This window comes from Chaetodon auriga, chromosome 16 (assembly GCF_051107435.1).
Source record: "Chaetodon auriga isolate fChaAug3 chromosome 16, fChaAug3.hap1, whole genome shotgun sequence".
Taxonomy (NCBI): domain Eukaryota; kingdom Metazoa; phylum Chordata; class Actinopteri; order Chaetodontiformes; family Chaetodontidae; genus Chaetodon; species Chaetodon auriga.
In genome coordinates this window covers 13,343,197-13,361,948 of record NC_135089.1, presented here as the reverse complement: position 1 = coordinate 13,361,948, position 18,752 = coordinate 13,343,197, and the positions used below count along the sequence as shown (strand labels likewise).

The following is an 18,752-nucleotide window of genomic DNA, read 5'->3' as shown; positions in this document are numbered from 1 at the left end:
TCATATCACACAACTCTGTGCTGGTGTTGCGACATGTATACCTGAGACAATGCAAATATCCCAGATACATAGACCTTTCTAGAGCAAACGCTTCTGAAATCTTGAAATTAACTGATATAGTCCTACATCCAAAGCTATTTAAATAAAAGTGCTTCTTAACCCATTCATTTCATAGCCTTGCTCAACACACAGACGGCTACTTCTCTATGTGATTACAATTACTGTAAGCTACAGTTCCATTTACAGTGTTATTCTTTAGGCTTTCTTCACCAGAGCCCCAGTCAGGCATGACTACTTTTCACAGTAGGAAAAGAACAGGTGTTACTAATAACATTTTTGATGGCTCTATGATATTCATGTGTCCCATTAAGCCATCAGTGTGACAATGAGCCAGCATGCGCATTACCAAGACCCTGAAGCAGCTACATGGAATTCTGTGCTTTTCCTACTGTGACATGCCAAAATGTTTTCTGTAAAAACGGTCTATTGCAGGTCTATCCAGTAGAGGGAAAAACTATAGCTCCCCGTGCTTCCTTACCGCCTTAAATGTTGGATGCTCTGGAAGAAATCACCAGGAGGCTCTCTGCCATTGGAACCTTTTTTTCTTGCCAGTATTGCTATCTATCTCAGCTTTCCTTGCTCACAAGAAACACATGCTGACTAATAACCAACATGAGACCCCAATTCCAAAACATTTTGTTCAAAATTAAGAAATCCACCATTTGAAAACGTCGCACAAGAGACTAGTTTCATTCAAAATAAATGTACGACTTCATAAAAGAGTTTAGAGTTTTAAAATTGCGTAATCGTAATTTGGAAATCAAATCTTCGAATGTACAACATCAGATTTCCTGCACAGGCTCGCTCTCTCTGACTAACACACGTCTGTCATTTAGATGGTGAATAGACGTGATTCAGAAGCACTGTAAATAGCTCCTGCATTTCACCAGAGCAGCCCAATTAGTGTGTGTAGTTATATCACGGCTCAAGCATCAGCATGGATCAATACAATCATTACTCCAATTTCCCCACTTGTCATTAACACTTACACAGAAACTTACTTTCACATTTGCATGCATTCACACACACACAAATCCTGCAAATGAAAATACTGAAATCACTCGCTATTTCTCTCCAGAATGGTGCAATATGTGCTGGTTTCATGAAAGATGGAAATGCTGGGAAATGTTGGAAATTTAACACTGTCACAATGAGTGGATGTGGTACATGCACACAACCACACACGCACGCAGGCACACACATTTTGAAATGGTGGCACATTCATTCAGTGACACCTGCATCTTGTGTGATTAGGAGGAGGCTCAAAATGGGGAAAAAATTAAATAGTGTGTCAATACACAAGTTAATAGCCGACTATACTCACACTTACATACTCGCTCTCTCTCTCTCACTGTCACACACACACACACACACACACACACACACACACACACCATATCTAGAGAGACACCTGCATCATGCCAGTATGGGAGCGTGTGTGCATCACTGCAAGGATACACATACACACACATATTTTCATCTCTCTCTTGGTCTCCCCCCTACCCCCCTGTCTCTATACCCGCGCGAGGCGCTGGGCCTATGCTGCACATGCTGACATCAGCAACCAGCAGCGCCCCCTAGACACCCCCCAACCACCACCACCACCACCACCACCACACACACACACACACACACACCATACACAGGAATCGTATATCAAGCAAGCTCCACGCGACTGTGACATAAAATTACTAACAAATGTGACTGATGGTGATCAACAGCCTCATAAAAGGGGCCACTAGTGGACGCAACCCCCCTCCTCTTAATTAACTATAAATTACATGTCCAGCATTTCCTCTGTCACCTCCTGTAGTCTATACCTCACATGCGCTTGCATGGATGCATCTGTTTGTTACACCTTTGTCATTTGGACTTAATATAAAGCCTTTAACTAGTGGAATGAGAACAAAACTGTGAACCATTCGATCAGACATATGTCCACACAGAAGGCCTACCTGATCCCCGGGCAAGGCTACAGTAGCATATTTTACTCACTGTACAATGCAAGGTAAAGGATATGGCCATTCGGTGATCTTTTTGGCGTATTTTCTGACGAAGTTATCCTCACTGAAAATGAACAGTGAGCGGTTGACAGTGAAGCAGTTCTGGCGCACGGGAATGGGGTTATAGAGGGCCATAGTCCGGGCTCTCTGCGCCATAGACTGCTTGTACATTCTCTGCGCCCCGGGCCCCCCGGGTGGTCCGTGTCCATGGCCGTGTCCGTGGCCGTGGCCGTGACCGTGTCCATGAGGTCCTCCTTGCCTGCTACCACCGCGGCCGCCCGGGCCCCCTCCGCCGGGCCCCCCGCCATACCTGGCCGGTACCTCATCTCCAAACCGCGCCATTCTGTGGACACCGAAAGCCAATCTTCACGAAGCAGTGGAGAAGGAGACCAATGCTCAGCTGTGCAGCCACACAACATTACATCCCATCTGGATCAGAACGTCTCATATGTACAACGGGTTGTCTTGTAAGCTTGTGCTGAACACCTGCAACCGGCGAGCAGTTATATGCTGGTTTTAGCAGACGAGGACGCCCATGTACCGTCTCTTCTCTGTGCGTCTCTGCCAACGGCCAATTGTGGGTGTGAGGAAATTAAATGTGTGGTCGGTTGGCTGACTGGTTGCACTGTAGGGTTGTTCTGTGGGGTGTCTCGGTCTTAGTCGGTTCTTATGTCCGTGTAAAGCAGGCTTCGCCCCCAACATGAAATCATGGGGAGACTGTAGCGAGTTAACATGAATGTTTCATGTTCTCCATGGTTCATGCCTGTATCAGAGCGCACCACAGCCTCCTGCACCTTTCTGGACGATTTATTTCTTTGCTCTCATGACAGCATGTAATGACAATCTAAACGCCTCTTATATCACACAGGCCTCAATAAATCAGATTGTCGAAAATAAATCTGAAGATAATTAACAGCCTATAGCGACGGCTGTCAGCGGCGTTCAGCTCGGCATTTTGGAAACGGTCGGTCGCGTTTCCGATGACTTAAAAGGCATTGAAAAGGGAAAAGCTACTATTATTTATTTATTTTTGAAACATCCGCAATGTTTGGCACAGTGTGTGGCAATAATGTGACTCCCGCCACCTTACAGTTGTTTTACCAGTGCGCTCTGACAAGCCTTGCGACCAGGAAAATGGTGACATTTGTCATCAATGCATCGAATTTCAGAGTTCACAGTCTCGAGCAGAAAGGAGAAAGAAAAATACCGTTTTCCTTTGAAATGTCTGTGTCATCGCTGTCGAGCGCCGTAGATGAAATAATTTTCTCAAACGAATCCAGTAGCATCCTCCCTCGTTGCGACCATCATCTTCTCTCCGTCACCTGCGCGACCATCCAGAAGCTGAGCAAGGGACAAACGGACGGCGTCGTCAAAGACAAGGGTATGACGGCCGCTTCTCCGCCGTCTTACACCCTCTCATGATCTTGGTTTGGCTGTTTGAGGTGCAGCAGTGCCGAGAAAGTCCTTCACCATCCCCGCCCCGAAAAGTCTACCTTCGTCCGCACTGATAAGCCCAAATGTCCTGGCAGAGCGTCCTTCCTCTCTCTCATTGGAGTAGGGTAGAGCGCTCCTCACGGCCTCCTCTCTTCGTTCAGCGACCCCGAGGGGAGGAGGAGATGGACAGACGGACGGATAGATAGATGGATAGGTGAATGGAAGGAGACACACATAAAAGGGAGGGGACCGGCTGTTTCTTTGGAATTCAGGCCGGAGTCTGCCTGTAAATTTAATAAATGGCACCGCGCGCGGAATCGTTGTCTTTCAGTTTGGGGGAAGTATGATGCTCGATTCTGCAGCCGCAGCACATGACGCACGCAGCTCGTCCAACTTCCAGACGTATGTCACGGACAGAGGGGATCGTGTATCGCCTGTTTATTCAAAGGTGCTCCTGGCTGTAGCCCAAGTGGAGCCCTCAAACCGTCCAATTCCCAATCGGTTGCAAATAATGCGTAAAATAGCCTGATGGCTTAGAGGCTGAGGTGACACAACAACATGCCGTGTTTGTCACTTCCTTCCATCGTTGTACATGTGTGTTTCATAAAGACCCAGTAAGTGTGCTTATTTTAGCCAGAGAGGCGGGGTGTTGGCATCATGCAGTTCGTGTAAAGATACAGCTGCAACCCAAGCTGACAATGACTGCGCGCACACGGGCGCGTGAGGAGAGTAAATGTGCGTCAAAGTGTGCGCGCGCGAGTCTGTGAGTGTTTGTTAGGGAAGGTGGAGGAGGTGGGGGGGTGGGGGGAGGCTATTCTTAGCAACAGACATTTGGAAATTAATGGACGAAGAGAGCTCTTTCCTCCCTCCCTCCCCGAAACCGAGTCGAGGATCCTCTCCTCTCCTGTCCTCGAGGCTTTTCTCAAAGCTCCACCAAAACACTGGTGCCCGTTCAAGGTGCGACCATACGCTTTGCGCCAAAGCCCACAACGATTCCCCGTGACATAACAGAGTAAACAAGGGCAACGTGGATGGACAATAAGAACTGCAGTCTTTCTCTGTCTTGTCACACAATGCAATAATCCCATGCGTATTTCCAAACCTGTCGTTTTGTAGGTGAAACATGTCAGTCTTTTGCCTTCAGCGAAACCAATTTCAAACTGAAATCTCCAAAGATGCAGTTTCATTCGGAATGCCGATGGTGTTTTCCACCGTTAATTGTGCAGGGTGATTGTATTGGATTTTCTGGTTATGCAGAACAGAGATGGCAATTTGTGGTCTCATATACAATGGATGTCATGAGTCACTCACAACTACACTGTGAGCAAACGCTACGTTAAGCCCCCCGGGAAGAAGAGAGGAAGGCTGCAGCCCACAATATCACAGGACAGCATTCTCTTAATCTATTATGTGACCTAATTGATTGACTCCAGAAATAGCCGCCTCTGTGAATGGGAAATGATAGTCCATATACAGATTTAAGGGTGACCGGGAGAATTAAATCACCTCTCCGAGAGATTGAAGCAGGAGACACATTGCACGTGCGAACACCGATCGATAACAGCGCGACCTTAAACGTCTATACGATATGTCAGAGAGGGATCGTTTCTGCTTTGTGTCCGCTTGAGCTCGGCTTCCGGCCGCGAGAGAGAGACTGACCCCACCGCAAGGGCATGCAGGAAGAAAAAAAATGTAATTCCTGATCATAACCGAAAAGGGAGAGAGAGAGAGAGAGAGAGAGAGAGAGAGAGAGAGAGAGAGAGAGAGAGAGAGAAAAAACAATCAAAACATCTCAATAAACACACCCTAATAAAATCATGTTAGTTCTTGGGATGGGATCATATCAAGAATACCACTGCCATCAGCTGACCGAAGGGAAATGTGCTATAATGCTTGCCTTACTGCTCCCAGTTCAGGACCATGGACAGCACCACCCTGTCAGGACCATGGAGAGCGCCTCATCGAGTCAAAGCAGCATTGAGAACAAAGTGGATTGTTGGGGTATCTGATGCTAAAGGTACAGGATTCTGTGGTGGCTGAAGGGGGGCTTGAGGGTTTTAGGGTTGACTCCCATGCTGCAGCTTGCCGTGGTCCCGTGGTCTCTTCTGACCCTTGCAAGCGTGTGTCTATGTGTGTGTGTGATATATATATATATATATATTAAAGCACATTATTGCATTAACATGAAGGATAAACAAACCAACAACATATTAACACCATAAAACTTCAAGATAAATCATGAATAAGAGAAAGATGATTAGCAAAGGAACCTGTGAGATGATGTCTGTGTGCCTGTACAGTACAAATACCGCAAGTACTGCATCATAGTTGAGGACGGTAACAATTTATCATACACGGTTTAGCCTCTTGCTAGTTTATGGCTATTTTACATTTGAATGATGTTGCACTTGTTACAATGGGTGTGTTGAAATGCCGAGACTCTGCAGTTTGTTACACACAAACACACAGCTGTTTAAAAAATCTGCAAAAGCCGAAAAGCAACTCAAGATGCAGTGAGCAGATATGAAAATGCATTTTATTCTGGCTTAAAAAGAATGTATTCCAGTTTTACAGCCTGTTATATCATGTGTATGCGTGTGTTCACAAACGTGTGTGTTTACACTTGGGTGTGATGATCTGTGAAATTATCTATTGCCCTTCAGAGTTGGAGCCTTTGAGGAGCAGCAGCCTTCTGTCCAACCCTGTTATTCCACACAGTCAGCGCAAGAAGCACTGAGGAGCAACAGCTCCAAGGCTGCCCATGCATAAAACATTGTTACCTCACAAGAACACATACACTGTCGCTATAGGATAGATAGAGATACATTACAAACTCTGTGCATTTATAGCATGTTTGGCTGAGAAAATGAACGCTACGTGATTGCCTATCTTTGTTCCACGGCAGCGTCTTTGTGAGGGAGTAGCCTGCGTTTAACAAGGACTGAAACCAAACTCCAGAACATTTTCTTTAAGACAGGAGTATCCACACATATGAACACTGACCCACTGTTGTACACGTTCAAGTTGATAATAGGTTTCAGGAAAACGCAGGTGGACCAAGATGTTTGGTCTCTTAGTGCAGGCCACTGTGACATTACGGCTTTGAATCTTTACTTAGTCCTTTACTCTGGACTACCTGTTGAGCTCTACAATTATGGCAATGCTCATGCTTTTCAACAGAATGTACAGTATGTAGACTATTTCAGAGATAATGTGTGATAAACCTCAGGTGATGTTTCTTTCTAAAAGCTGAAAGACAACCACATTGCCTAAAGTAAATGTTTGGGCATGAATGCTCCTAACAGGACTGAGAATCATTTGTTACCACCTTATAAGCAAAAGCCTCTGGTTCCCCTATATCTTGCCCATTAAATAAATCACTAAATCTGATGGAAGCATGGTCACCACCATGACAACATGATTAAAAACCATTGATTCCATACTCCATCTCTAGAGTTTAAAAGTGCTCAGATTGTTCTCTGTTGTTTTTCTTTCTCAGTCAGATGTTCAAATAGTGGGTAGCTGTGAGGCTGGTGCTCTGAGGCGAGGGCCTAAAAAGGAGTGTCGTGACTCAATGATTCATAAGACTGAATAATTCAATGGCTGGATGCATGTAGAGCACTCCGCCCCTGCTGAACCCAGTCCTCCACAGACCCGATGCAGACTTACATGTAAACCTCTGCAAGACTGGTCCACATCATACACAACAAACTGTGGTTAACAGCCAAACATCAGCTAATGACATACTACAGTATGTGTCAAAAATGCTGTTTTGCCACTGTGGCACCAGAGTGAAAAGTAAGATAAATGAAGATAAAAAATGAAGTGTCCAGCCACAGGAAAATTGGGTCAGATGATTTAGTTTAGTTTAACATCTAAACTGGGTCTAACCAGCAAAGAGGCAGCATGACAGACGGTTTATGGCAAACACACCACACCAAAATTGATGCAAGCTTTAATGGATAATAGGATCATATGGTAAATGAGTAGAGCACATGCACATACATCCCATACACACAGGGACGAGCTGGCAGCCCAGCCAATTCACCGCCATTGACAGAGCCAGACATGGAGGGCGCGGAGCGTGTGGGAAGCCGTACATTCATACGCAATGCTCCCTCATCAGCAATCAAGAGGAAAGACCTGGGAGGGTAGGTGAGGGGAGTCATGAGCTGAGCTCGCCATGGTGTGTATAAGTATGCTATCAGCAAGAAAGGGAGATTCTGCAGTGATGGCTTCAGCTTCTCCTTAGACTGGTGATGGCTGTGGAACCCCATGAGGCAGACTGGTTGACAAGACAGGCAGAGACAGATTCACAGCTAGACAACAGCCACATTTTAACTTTCACTGCTTTCTCCCTCTGTGTGTATCCTAAGGTCTACCTCACAGTGTGAGCTTAACTTAAAAAGGGCTCACTGAGTTTATTATTTCACAGTTTTCACCTTGTCGGACTTACATTTGTTGAAAAGTGGCATAATTTGAGGCAATTTACCAGATTTTGATGTGTAAAACAAGTGGAGTTGTCTTTAAGCTTGTGTCATTGCTCACCTTCTCCCTTACAAATTGTATTTTTTCTGTTTAAACAAAAATATAGTATGTGCCACACCAGTGTCAAGCTATTTGTACCTCTCTAAATGAGAGCTAGAATAACATCCATTCATTTTTTCCTGATTTTATGATGCATAAAAATCTTTAGATTATCATACGACATCCCAACTTCTTGTGTTCTAACCACTGTGCAGTGATCGCAGACAGGTTCCACACATGTACCATCCAAACTGACCACTGCCAAGTGTTTTTCTGGCTATTTTCAGTCTAACTGCATGATTCAACAGAAGGCATAATGATGCCTCCAGGACAGGCTGACCGATGATAATGCAGTGAATCGTAGAAGCTTTAAATGAGTGCACCAACTGGGAATTAGAATATGAACCCAAAACACTCATCATGGCTGGATGAATGCAATGCTGGGGGCAGCAACATGGCATCCAACAATGAAATGGGCATCACATCAGTTGTGTGTGTGTTGGAGGAAGGTGCGGAGGGGGGGGGTGAGTTAGTCTCATTGTGGATGCTCACTGACCGAGACCAACAGCCGGCTCACAGAAGGAGCTCTAATAATCACTGTATATATGAAGTGGATGTATTTGGATGTGCATGTTACATATATAGGCCCTTGCTCACAAACAAAAATGTGCCTCTGCGTGTGTAAGTAGACCAAAGTGCAATAAACAAGAATACACCCACATGAGAAGTATTCAGCCTGCTGAAATAAGCACAGTGCATTTTTAAACATCTAGAAATATCAACCTCGTCATAAGTAGGGTAACAGAGCTGGTCCTGCACAAGCAAAATCTTATTTCTCCATCTGTTTCTCAGTCTCCTGCTGGCTCCCTGACAGTCACCCTTTCTTAGATCTGGTGCAGAATTTCAACACCAGTTTTAAGTTTCACAGATTGTGATGTGAGGATGGAGGACAGGCCTCGCTCTCCTTTTATACCGATAGCTCGCAAATAAAAGGTTTGTCTGGAAACAAAGCAAAAGAGGGAGCAGGAGAGAGGTTGGCAACCTGTCCTTATCGGTAAATAGGCCAACGTTTTTTCTGGGGGAATCTCTAGTGAGCATGAAGTCACTGCTTTATCTGCTCTCAGAACTCTCTCTCTCTCTCTCTCTCTCTCTCTCTCTCTCTTCCAACCTTTAAAACGTTTTATAGAAGTTCCTGTCTCACCTTTACTATGCAGGCTTTTACCTCTCCAATAATTTCTGAAGGTATTTTGTTTCTCAGTTTTTGTATTTTTAAATTATACAAATGCCCTTATTTATTTAATTCCCCTATCATTCATTTCTGTATTTTTTTTTCTTGTCTGGTTATGATGGAGACAGCACTAAAGCATGATACAAAGTAAACAATTAAGTTATTAATCATTTAGAAAATAGTAAAGTAATTAATCTGGACAAAATCAAGCATCGTCTGCACCATGTAATGCATTCCAGTAACCAGAAAAATAAGATTCTTGTTGAATGTTTTGTCCACCTGCATTTACATACTTGCCAGCGGCTAAATTCTAAACACCACTTCCTCTCTGAATGTTTTACTTTGAAAGTTTTCACCAGATGTTGCCGCAGCTGGAGTGGATAACAGACCTGAGTGCATTTATAATCATGAGTGTCCACTGCCCTCCAGTGGTCAGCGTGAAGAACTGCAACATCTGCATTCACTCTTCCCTCCGTGTTGTCATTCTTCCCTTTGTGCGTCCATATCCCAAAGCTATGAGAGCAAGAGAGCAAAGAGAAGCCTTGCACTCAGTAATCTTCTTTTGTGGCTGAGCATTGCATGCAAGCCTGGAAGCCTGGACATAAAGATAACATACAAACAGATATACTGAGGCAAGCTGTTGGCTAGTAAAATAATTACGGTTAAGGATCATTATCAGACCATGAGTAATGAGTAAATTGTAGAGAATTAGACTATTTCTATGTCTTAACAAAGTTAACAAGTGTATAGACTACACGAGGCATCATATAAAAACCAGACCAAGTGATATAATATAATATAATATAATATAATATAATATAATATAATATAATACATAGGTTAAGTCTATGCCCTCATTACAAAAGGTAAGACTCATCTTTCTTAAGACAAGTAATTTACATAATTACATAATTTTTTCACTGTTCATTAAATGTATTTTTTTTTATATACATTTCCAACTATTTGTAAACATTTTCTACACTCACTTCAATATTTAGACTGCAAACAAGAGAGTTTCAAAGGTTTTAATAGCTCAATTACACCTTCGGCAGAGAAACTCAACATCGCTGATGCGATTTACCGCGGGAAAACTACACCCCCCAGAATGCACTGCGCTTTCAACATGGCGTCGCACATAGCCGTTTGACTTCTGTCAACAAGCCCAAAACGCAACTAAAGTGAAGTAAAACTGTAGTGAGGTTGGCCAATTGAATAATATTTCGGACAGGAGGATGAAACTGCTGCTGACAGTGTTGAAAGGAATCCATAAACCAGCTGTTTACGTCAGTCACCAGCGCTGTCTGAGCTCCTGTGCCAGCGGCGGCCTGTTACCTCACAGCGATGAGCCTCTGATCGTGGGGTCAAGCCGGGAGCTCGTGCAGAGACTGGGCTCGCAGGTGGAGGTGAGGACGGCCTTCATCACTGAGGAGGAGGAGCGGGCCTTTCTGCGAGAGCTGGAGTCAGGCCTGAAGAAGAAACGCTACGAATTCGACCACTGGGACGATGTGAGTTCATTATCAACACGAATTAACGCGGAGAAGGTGCACCTTAAGTTGTAGGGGGGTCACAGTCGAACCGCACACCTGTTACAGATATAATGATTCATTTAGCCTTATAGACTTTAATTGTGCCGTGCTCACTTCCCTACATTCAGGCTATTCACGGGTACCGAGAGACCGAGCGCGTGAGTTGGGGGGCGGCGTGCGAGGAGGTCCTGAATCGTGTCCGATCTGCAGCGTTTCCTGAGGGCAGTCAACTCCTCGGGCCTGTGCACATTCTAGACCTGGACAAGACTGGCTACATCAAGCCTCACATTGACAGTGTCAAGGTAGGTCCCTCTTTCTGTTTCTCTGCATGAGCAGTGCTGAAACAATCAGCTGTGAGCTCAGCTGTGCTTCATGTCATTTTCTGTCATTTTTCAGTTCTGTGGGAGCACCATTGCCGGATTGAGTCTTCTGTCAGACAGTATCATGCGCTTGGTGAAGGAGGATGCCACCAGCGAATGGCTGGACCTGCTGCTGCCCCGACACTCCCTCTATATATTGAGGTTCAGTATATACTGCACTTGAGTCAAATCATGTATATGAATATAAAGGATTTGAGTTCTGTAGCCCAGAGCCGATTTGCTGAAACTGTAGCTCTGCTACAGGATGAGCAGCAATCAAACCTGTAACCTCAGGTTTCATCCTGTCCATTTCACACCTCTGCAGGAACGAGGCCAGATATAACTTCACTCACGAGATCCTGAAAGATGAGGAGTCTGTGTTCAACGGACAGAAAGTGCCTCGGCGGCGCCGCATCTCTGTCATCTGCCGGAACCTTCCGGGCTAACACCCCCTTCCACTCAGCTTGGATTTTAGCAGAACACAACCTGAATTTAGAGGGTCGTGTCATTGATCTCCATTAAGATATTAAAGCTGGTATTCCTAATGTTTTTTTGGTTAATTTATTATTATTGTTATATACATCTATGATGAATTGTCCACGACATACTGATCTGTTTGTCTGACAATAATCAACAGAATGAGCCTTGTGTTATCAGACTTTGTTTATCGGAGCATCTTTAAGGTTTTGCAATGGACGATGTAAATGAACATGTTTCTGCACAATCTTCCACAACAACTGCACCAGCCTGGTGGTAGTTTGAGCATCATGTCAGTGATCACTCACTGCTGACAAGGATGTCGTATTTAAATGTATGAAACGCTTGTTTATACATGTAGAGAGTTGATTCTGAATCACGTTGTATTGTATGTATGTATTACCATCGCGGTGGTGTGTTCCTCTATTTCTGTATAATACAGAGACTCTGAGTAATTTCCAAATCAAATTAAAATAAACTTGGATGCAAGAAAGGCTCTTCTTGGTTTAGTGTGTGAAGTTGCTGAAAGATCAAAGAAGATCAACGTGGAGCTCCGAGAAGACAGTTTATCTATTCTCTGGTATGATATCTGTGCTTCATATAAAGTATATATTACCCTGAGATTTTAGACAGGGATGGGCTGAATACATCTCTGACTGTATTAAGATGAAATAAGTATGATAACACATGTTGACTAAGAAGCTTACATTTGGTCTCAGTATCTGTGTTTTTCCTCAGGACTTGGGCCGTCTTCTCATTTGGGTCCTGAGAGAATATGAGGAAGCCGACCCCGTCATCCTCTCTGGTGGGTACAGTACTGGGCTCTAAACACAGAGGCACAGTCACATGTGCACAGCTGATCCTGTCACTGTTGGTTTCTATTCAGTGGGTGACGAGGATGAGGTCTCAATCAAGGAGGCTGTGGACACGATAGCAGTCGCTCTGGGCTTCAAAGGAAAAATACATGCGGTAGGCTACAATAACAGAAGGCCTTGGTGTAAGACAGGTCTGTGCTGGTCAACACACAAATAAGAGCTTTGAATGAAAATTTGCATGCACCCTCATCCTGTTGAAAGTGGCTGTTTTTTGTTATTTTTCTCTCCTGCTAGCTATGAATATGACCTGTGACTGGTTTGTGGCCAACTATGACAACGCCCGAAGATGAAGTGACCAAACGCTGAGCTGAAAATCAACACCATTCTTTTGTTCTGGTATTAATGTTTTCTATATATTAAAAACTCTGTCTTTACATGGAGTTTAGCTGTTATTTTTTCCATTGTGTACACTCTCCTTAACCCCACCATTGATGAAGGGTGGGTGGCAGTGGTTTGAACCAAGATACAGGTGTCAATGTTCTGCTTTCATCCCATCAAAACAAACTGTACATGACAGACGGGACACAAAAGAAAAAAAAAATCCTTACTCGGCAGTAGATTTTACATTTTATTAGAAAACTTTCTACACCAAGAAAAACAAGTTTACGACTTTCCTCAGTTACCAAGCTCTAAGTTAAACTGTTTGCATGTGGGGAGGAAACACACAGAGACCGAGCTGCTTTCCACTCAGCATAAACAAGGTTTCTCTCATTCACTGTCAGACTTCAGGCTATGAAAAGCAAATTCAAGATGCTTGCCAAAATACTTTTTGATAAATGCCTCCTGTGAAGACAGATTCAACCTTTGATCCTGTGGCATGTCACTACCTTGACACAAAATCTCTCTTCCTTGTACACACCAGATTCACAGAAACACCAAATTTCACTTTCAGCCTCTCTTTGTCTTCTCCACCGTCCCTCGCTTCCGTCGCTTATTCAGTGAGGTAGAAGTGCATTTTGTCGTTCACGTTCTTGCGCTCTGGATTGAGGCGTTTCAGGATCTGTGCCAGCACGTTGACAGTCTGCTCACTGCTCAAACCCGTGCGCTTGGTCTGGAACTTCTTCAGCAGGTCTTTAGTGGTCATTGGTTTACGGATCAGATACCGCCGGACCGCTTCCTCTGTTAGCTGCACGTCACTGTGGAGGAGAAGAAATAAAGAGTTTATATGCAGTGAAGAAAAAGCCAACTTTTTCTGTTTTGGCTTAAATTCACTTGTATTTTGATGTCAACTTAAACATGATTTGCAGTTCTCAGAATAAATAAAAAACAATATTTTGTCGAGGCATAAAGGAGGGCTGCTAACAACCAACCTTGAGCTCGGAGTGGATTTTCCTGATGGGGGTTGAGGTGTACTCTTCCCAGAGGGAGCAGGGCTCTGGCTGCTGGGCTCCATCTTCAGCCTTTTGGCAGCTGGTGAGTCAGTGCCAGGACCCTGATTCTGTCTCTTCCCTGTGGGGAGAGTTAGTTAAAATGGGTCAACAAAAAGAGGGACCTCAAGTTTCTCTATGTGCGTGTGGATTTGTGTTGTCTGAACGCACACCTTGCTCTAGCTTGCTGGCAGCAGCACGGAGTGTATTGGATGTAGAGGCAGAGTCTATGGACGGTGTCCCGGGGCGGCTGCCAGTCCTGGAGCTGCCTGCGGAGCCACGCCCACCTGCGCGCTTCGGCGGCGTGCGTTTCTTCTGAGAGACAGACGGAAAGAGAGAGACATTTGAGAAAAACAGTGAAAAAAATGGAAATACAGAACCATTCACACACACACGCTAATCACCATGAACAGAGCTGAGGCCGTCTCTCCCTCGATGTCGCTGTCATCTGAGCTGTCCGACTCTCCGCTGCTGTCTGTGACACAAAAATTCATACGACTGAAGTTAAACAGGAGGGAGCATCACTGAACACTGCTTGTGTTTGCGAGGCCCTCAGTCAATCGTGTCTATCGTCATCTGTCTCTGTACCTTTCTTCTTCTTCTTTTCCGTTTGGACTGGGGTTTTCTTTCCTTCCTCTTCTTCTTCCTCCTCTTTTGCTTCCTCTTCATTCTGCTTCTCCTCCTCGCTCTCTTCCTCGCTTTCAGACGCCTCATCAATTCCTATAAAAGGGCGAACATTTGGAAGGAAAACCAATACCAAGACACACCGATCATTCATCCAGTAAAACCGATGAGTCAGAAACGTCGAAATGCACAGAAATAACAAAGACAACAAGCAAGATTATGGACACGAACATGAAATTTCTCCCAGTCAAATCATTGCTAGGCCAGTGATCATGCTCTACATTTTTTTTTTATCATACATTATATATGCAGAACATAATGTGTCTTTTCTACATTTAGTAATTAACAGATCAGTAATGTTCACTGCAGGTGGTCTGACCTTTAGGGAGGTCCTCTCCTTTGCTGGGTTTTCCCTTTTCTGGCTCTTCGTCTGAACTGCTTTTAGAAAACAAAACACACTCAGAAAGGAAGAAACTCAACAAACACACAGAAAAAGCAAAACATGCAGGGTCCATGAAGAGTCTTTGTGTGTAACAATGCAAAGGATCTGACCTGCTTTCATCTGACATGTAATCCACCTCGAGACCCTCGTAGTCGCCGTCATCGCTGTCCTCTATGGCCTCATCATTGCTCTTCCTCTTCTTCTTCTTCTTTCCTTTCCCTGTGTCTTTCTTCGCCTTTGTCTTGCTCTCTCCATCTGTCAAAAAAAAAGGAAATGACACGATGTGGCTGTTAACTTGCAGGTTTATGATGTCATCATGTCCACTCCGCTGTTTAACAACGCTCACCATCCCCCATACTGCTGTCGCTGTCATCGCTGCTCATCTCCAGGTCATCTTCAAGGTCGTGAATACGCAAGTCGCCCCCTCTCCCACCAGACTTCTTTTTCTTCTTCCCCGACTTCTCACCCTCATCTTCCTCATCCTCGCCGCGCTCCTGCTCCCTGAAACGTCTCTGAAGCATGATGCTGAAGTGATTCACCACTTTGTTCCTTCTGTAAATGGATGCACATGTCTGACAGTCAGTGTTCGACACAGCCAGGCCAGCTGCGTTAACTAAGAACTGTTTTCTTCTTCACTACATCCCTCCCAGTTCCTCCCCTCTCTCACCTGCCCCACTCCTCCTCAGCCTCCTCAGCAGTCAGAGTTCGGTGCTTGGCCAGCGGGGTGAAGTTGTACCAGCCGTGTACAGGGAAGGCCTCGAAAGCTCCATCAGGACACTGTGTAAAGATGTAGTAGGATGCATTTTCTGTCACACCGCCCTTCTTTTGACCTTTGAACCTGACACAAACAGAGGGAGAGAGTATTGAAAATGCCTGCATATATTTCTAAATACGCAGGTAGGTCAGTTTCAACTACATTATACGTATGCATGTGTTCTGTCTGAATGTAGATAACTTCAAAAGGACAGTGGAGCAGAGTGTGAAGAAGCGTCTCTGTCCCCACCTCTTGCCAGCCTTGCCGTTGACCTTGAGAATCCAGGGCTGATCCTCCACTTTGAACTCGCGTGTCACAATACCAAACTTCTTCCGCCGTGCTTCCTCGCGCTGCTTTTTGCCAAACTCACTCCCAGCTGCGCCTTCCTGCGTCTCTTCCTCCCCATATATCCGCCGAGCACTCATGTCTCTTTCCATACGGGCCTGAGAAGGGAGAGGGAGACACTGAAGATGGCTGACTCGCTAACCTAAGTTAGACTTCCGATTTTCTGTATTCTTTGATTTCTTTCTGTGCTATTTTTAGGGCAATCACACTGCTTGCGATTTCTCTTTCAGTGCAGACTCTGCCAAGTGGCGAGTGCAGCTCAGACCATCAGTCATTTTGTAGACATACTGACATGAAGCCCACCTGTGTCCAGGATGAACAGTTGACTCTGTCTCCTGCATTAAAAGCCATGATGTTGTACTTCTTGCTGGTGTTTCTATGGAACAGACAAAGATAAACGCAACCAAAATCCTTTAACTTCACATGTTTGTTCCTACAGAGAGTCACAGCCGGATCATACAAACTAACTTACTGCCGATAAACAAGTACATTCACATTAATGAGATTAATGTTTGCAATTCATCATGCAGTCTAATAAGTCCATGTCTATTTTTTAAAGGCAGATTTCAGCATATGCATCAGTGTGACGGGCATCAAAAAGGCTGGTACACATACACAGAACCAAAATATGTCAAATAAAACAAAATCACTTAAAATGATCACAGCCTTTAGCAAACCCATGTGAACACAGAGGTGCTCAACGTGGCTGCCAGAGATAGAATCCTAGCTTTGCCACAAAAACGATCTGTGACAAGGCTTGTCCAGCTTGTCCCTCAATGTGGATATTTGCATTTAAGACCATGATACTCACTTGGGGACTCGCACAGTGTATTCTGTGGCTGAGGAACTGCTGCTCCCCTGTGCGACAAACAGATTCAGAGGATTTTGGTTAGAGCATTCACTACAGTTAGCCTGACATATGTTTACAGCAGTGCACATGCAGGCTTCATTTAGAGGGATAAAAGGCTGATTTTTGTATTTGAGAGTAGAGTGAAAACTTACCAGTGACGTCATGGTTGCTCGTCTCTCTGGATATTCTCACCACAGCAACAGCTACTTCAGGCTAGCTGGGTACACGAAATAAGAGGAAGCGTTAATAAGCTGAACGTGGTTAGAGAACAGACAACAGTGTATACATGTTTCCATAAAATGATAATAAAACAGCCAGGAAACGCACAATAGAAGTTGATAATGCCCTTCACTGAGCGCAATTTTGTCAACAGATTACGTTAGCACCTGATGCTAAAATAAACAAATCACTGAACAACTCGTCTGCAGCTACTGCTAACCGTTACTCGGATAGCCCGTCTTTAAACTCACACGGGGTTTGTGTTAAATGAAGGGACGAGTTGTACACACAGATATGTCGAGTATTACCACATTAAACAAAAATTATCTGCATTATATGTCTAAAACATCTTCGCTGATTTACCGGTGCGTGCAGTACTGTTGTACTTGTTCCGTTCCTTTATATGGTCGACAGGAACCTTGTACTAGAAATAATGGTTCCTAGCAGCCCGCTCCATCTCCTTACTCTGTTTCGCTAACCGCTAACCTCACGGGGCCTCGGGTACCTGCTTTCACACTAGCCTTACTGTGCTCACGGAAAGTATATAATTGTGACCACTATACAGCAATGAACATTGTCATTTGAAACTAATTTATATTATTTCGTTTAGTAATTCCTTTAGTCTGGTGACTGCACTTTAAAAGAGCACACCGGAAATGTTACAGTGCTATCATGTCTGGCCTAACACTGTTGTAGACATCTAACAGAGTTCAATGGCCCCTACCTACTTGAGGTCTTCCTCAAACAACTTGATGCTCTTGTACTGATGTAGTTACTCAATGTGACCGCTAAAGGGCAGCACACTCGTAATTCTAAACAGGAGAGGCAAAGAGGAAAAGACTCTCAGGGAGCTTGTGACATGCACACATTTGACTAAGTGAACGTGTTGCAGGTCCACTCTGTGACCACTAGAGGGTGTTAAAGCTAATGATTCGTGAATGGTGGGTTTTATTTAGTTTTAATACTAACACTGTTTGAGTAAAGTTTGCTAAACTCATACTTTGGTGCTTCTATTCTAGACTAACATGACTGTTTATTATTAGATATTCAGAATTTCATGCCAATTGTTTCTGAGATATTGATGAATGTTCCTGACTCTGTTTGCATTGCACCAACACACCTAGAACTCATACCTGCACATGTCAACTGGACAACACACCAATTCAGCCAGACCACGAACCCAACAACACCAACATCTGCATTGATGTTTCAGTTGATATTGATCAGATGTACAGTGTTTTTCAGCATCTGGGAACAGATGGAAAACTGCAAATTCAATTGCAACTCATAACACAAGTCAAGAGTCATGCTCAAAGCTGTTTTTTGTTTCAGTTGTGTGTCTTGTATTTTTACAGCTGTTGATGAGTGTGTCAAAGATGCTGCTGTCTCTGGTCCTGATTCCAACTGCACAAATTCAATCGGATCTTACATTTGCACCTGCCCTGTATTTTCTTTCATTTATAGATCATCGCTGCAATAATAATCTGTACAGTTTTCCCAGTTAATTGAAATGTACTCAGTGTTTTGACAGCCCATCTTCTCCCACTGAATATAGATGGGCTATATAGCTATTATCTGTTATATATTGTATAACAATATGTGGAGATGTTTACGACATGAAAAGATATAACTCAACGTGTTCATGTTACTGCAGAAAAACAG

General features: G+C 44.2%; 3 protein-coding genes across 12 annotated transcripts in view; 1 reads left to right on the top strand and 2 right to left on the bottom strand.

The window, feature by feature from the left end:
• cacna1aa (calcium channel, voltage-dependent, P/Q type, alpha 1A subunit, a) overlaps positions 1–4,010 on the bottom strand; it is a 77,253-nt gene extending 73,243 nt beyond the window's left edge. For 7 of the 8 annotated variants that reach the window (XM_076752346.1, XM_076752352.1, XM_076752348.1 and 4 more), the window contains exon 1: positions 2,081–4,008. In XM_076752346.1, coding sequence (XP_076608461.1) covers positions 2,081–2,405 — 325 coding nt within the window. In that variant the 5' untranslated portion in view covers positions 2,406–4,008. Of the gene's footprint in view, positions 1–2,080 lie in introns of all 8 variants that reach the window. The other variant, XM_076752353.1, reaches the window with a different exon arrangement.
• Positions 4,011–10,354: 6,344 nt separating this feature from the next.
• On the top strand, positions 10,355–13,015 carry alkbh7 (alkB homolog 7). The gene is made up of 4 exons (XM_076752708.1): positions 10,355–10,757; positions 10,907–11,080; positions 11,175–11,299; positions 11,463–13,015. Exons 1-4 carry the CDS (start codon positions 10,485–10,487, stop codon positions 11,581–11,583), a joined length of 693 nt encoding a protein of 230 aa, XP_076608823.1. The 5' UTR covers positions 10,355–10,484; the 3' UTR covers positions 11,584–13,015.
• A 30-nt stretch (positions 13,016–13,045) lies between these two features.
• gtf2f1 (general transcription factor IIF, polypeptide 1) lies at positions 13,046–17,502 on the bottom strand. 3 transcript variants are annotated; one of them, XM_076753649.1, is made up of 14 exons: positions 17,454–17,502; positions 17,024–17,088; positions 16,833–16,879; positions 16,325–16,397; positions 15,926–16,119; positions 15,590–15,760; positions 15,269–15,474; positions 15,033–15,177; positions 14,860–14,915; positions 14,445–14,576; positions 14,261–14,331; positions 14,030–14,171; positions 13,800–13,938; positions 13,046–13,625 (listed from the first exon to the last, which is right to left on the bottom strand). In XM_076753649.1, exons 2-14 carry the CDS (start codon positions 17,033–17,035, stop codon positions 13,421–13,423), a joined length of 1,593 nt encoding a protein of 530 aa, XP_076609764.1. In that variant the 5' UTR covers positions 17,036–17,088; positions 17,454–17,502; the 3' UTR covers positions 13,046–13,420. The 3 variants fall into 3 exon arrangements, with proteins under 3 accessions (XP_076609764.1, XP_076609762.1, XP_076609763.1); XM_076753647.1 differs by having other exon boundaries at positions 14,860–14,918; positions 17,454–17,493; XM_076753648.1 differs by lacking the exon at positions 17,454–17,502 and adding an exon at positions 17,199–17,240 and having other exon boundaries at positions 14,860–14,918.
• Between the last annotated feature and the right edge of the window lie 1,250 nt (positions 17,503–18,752).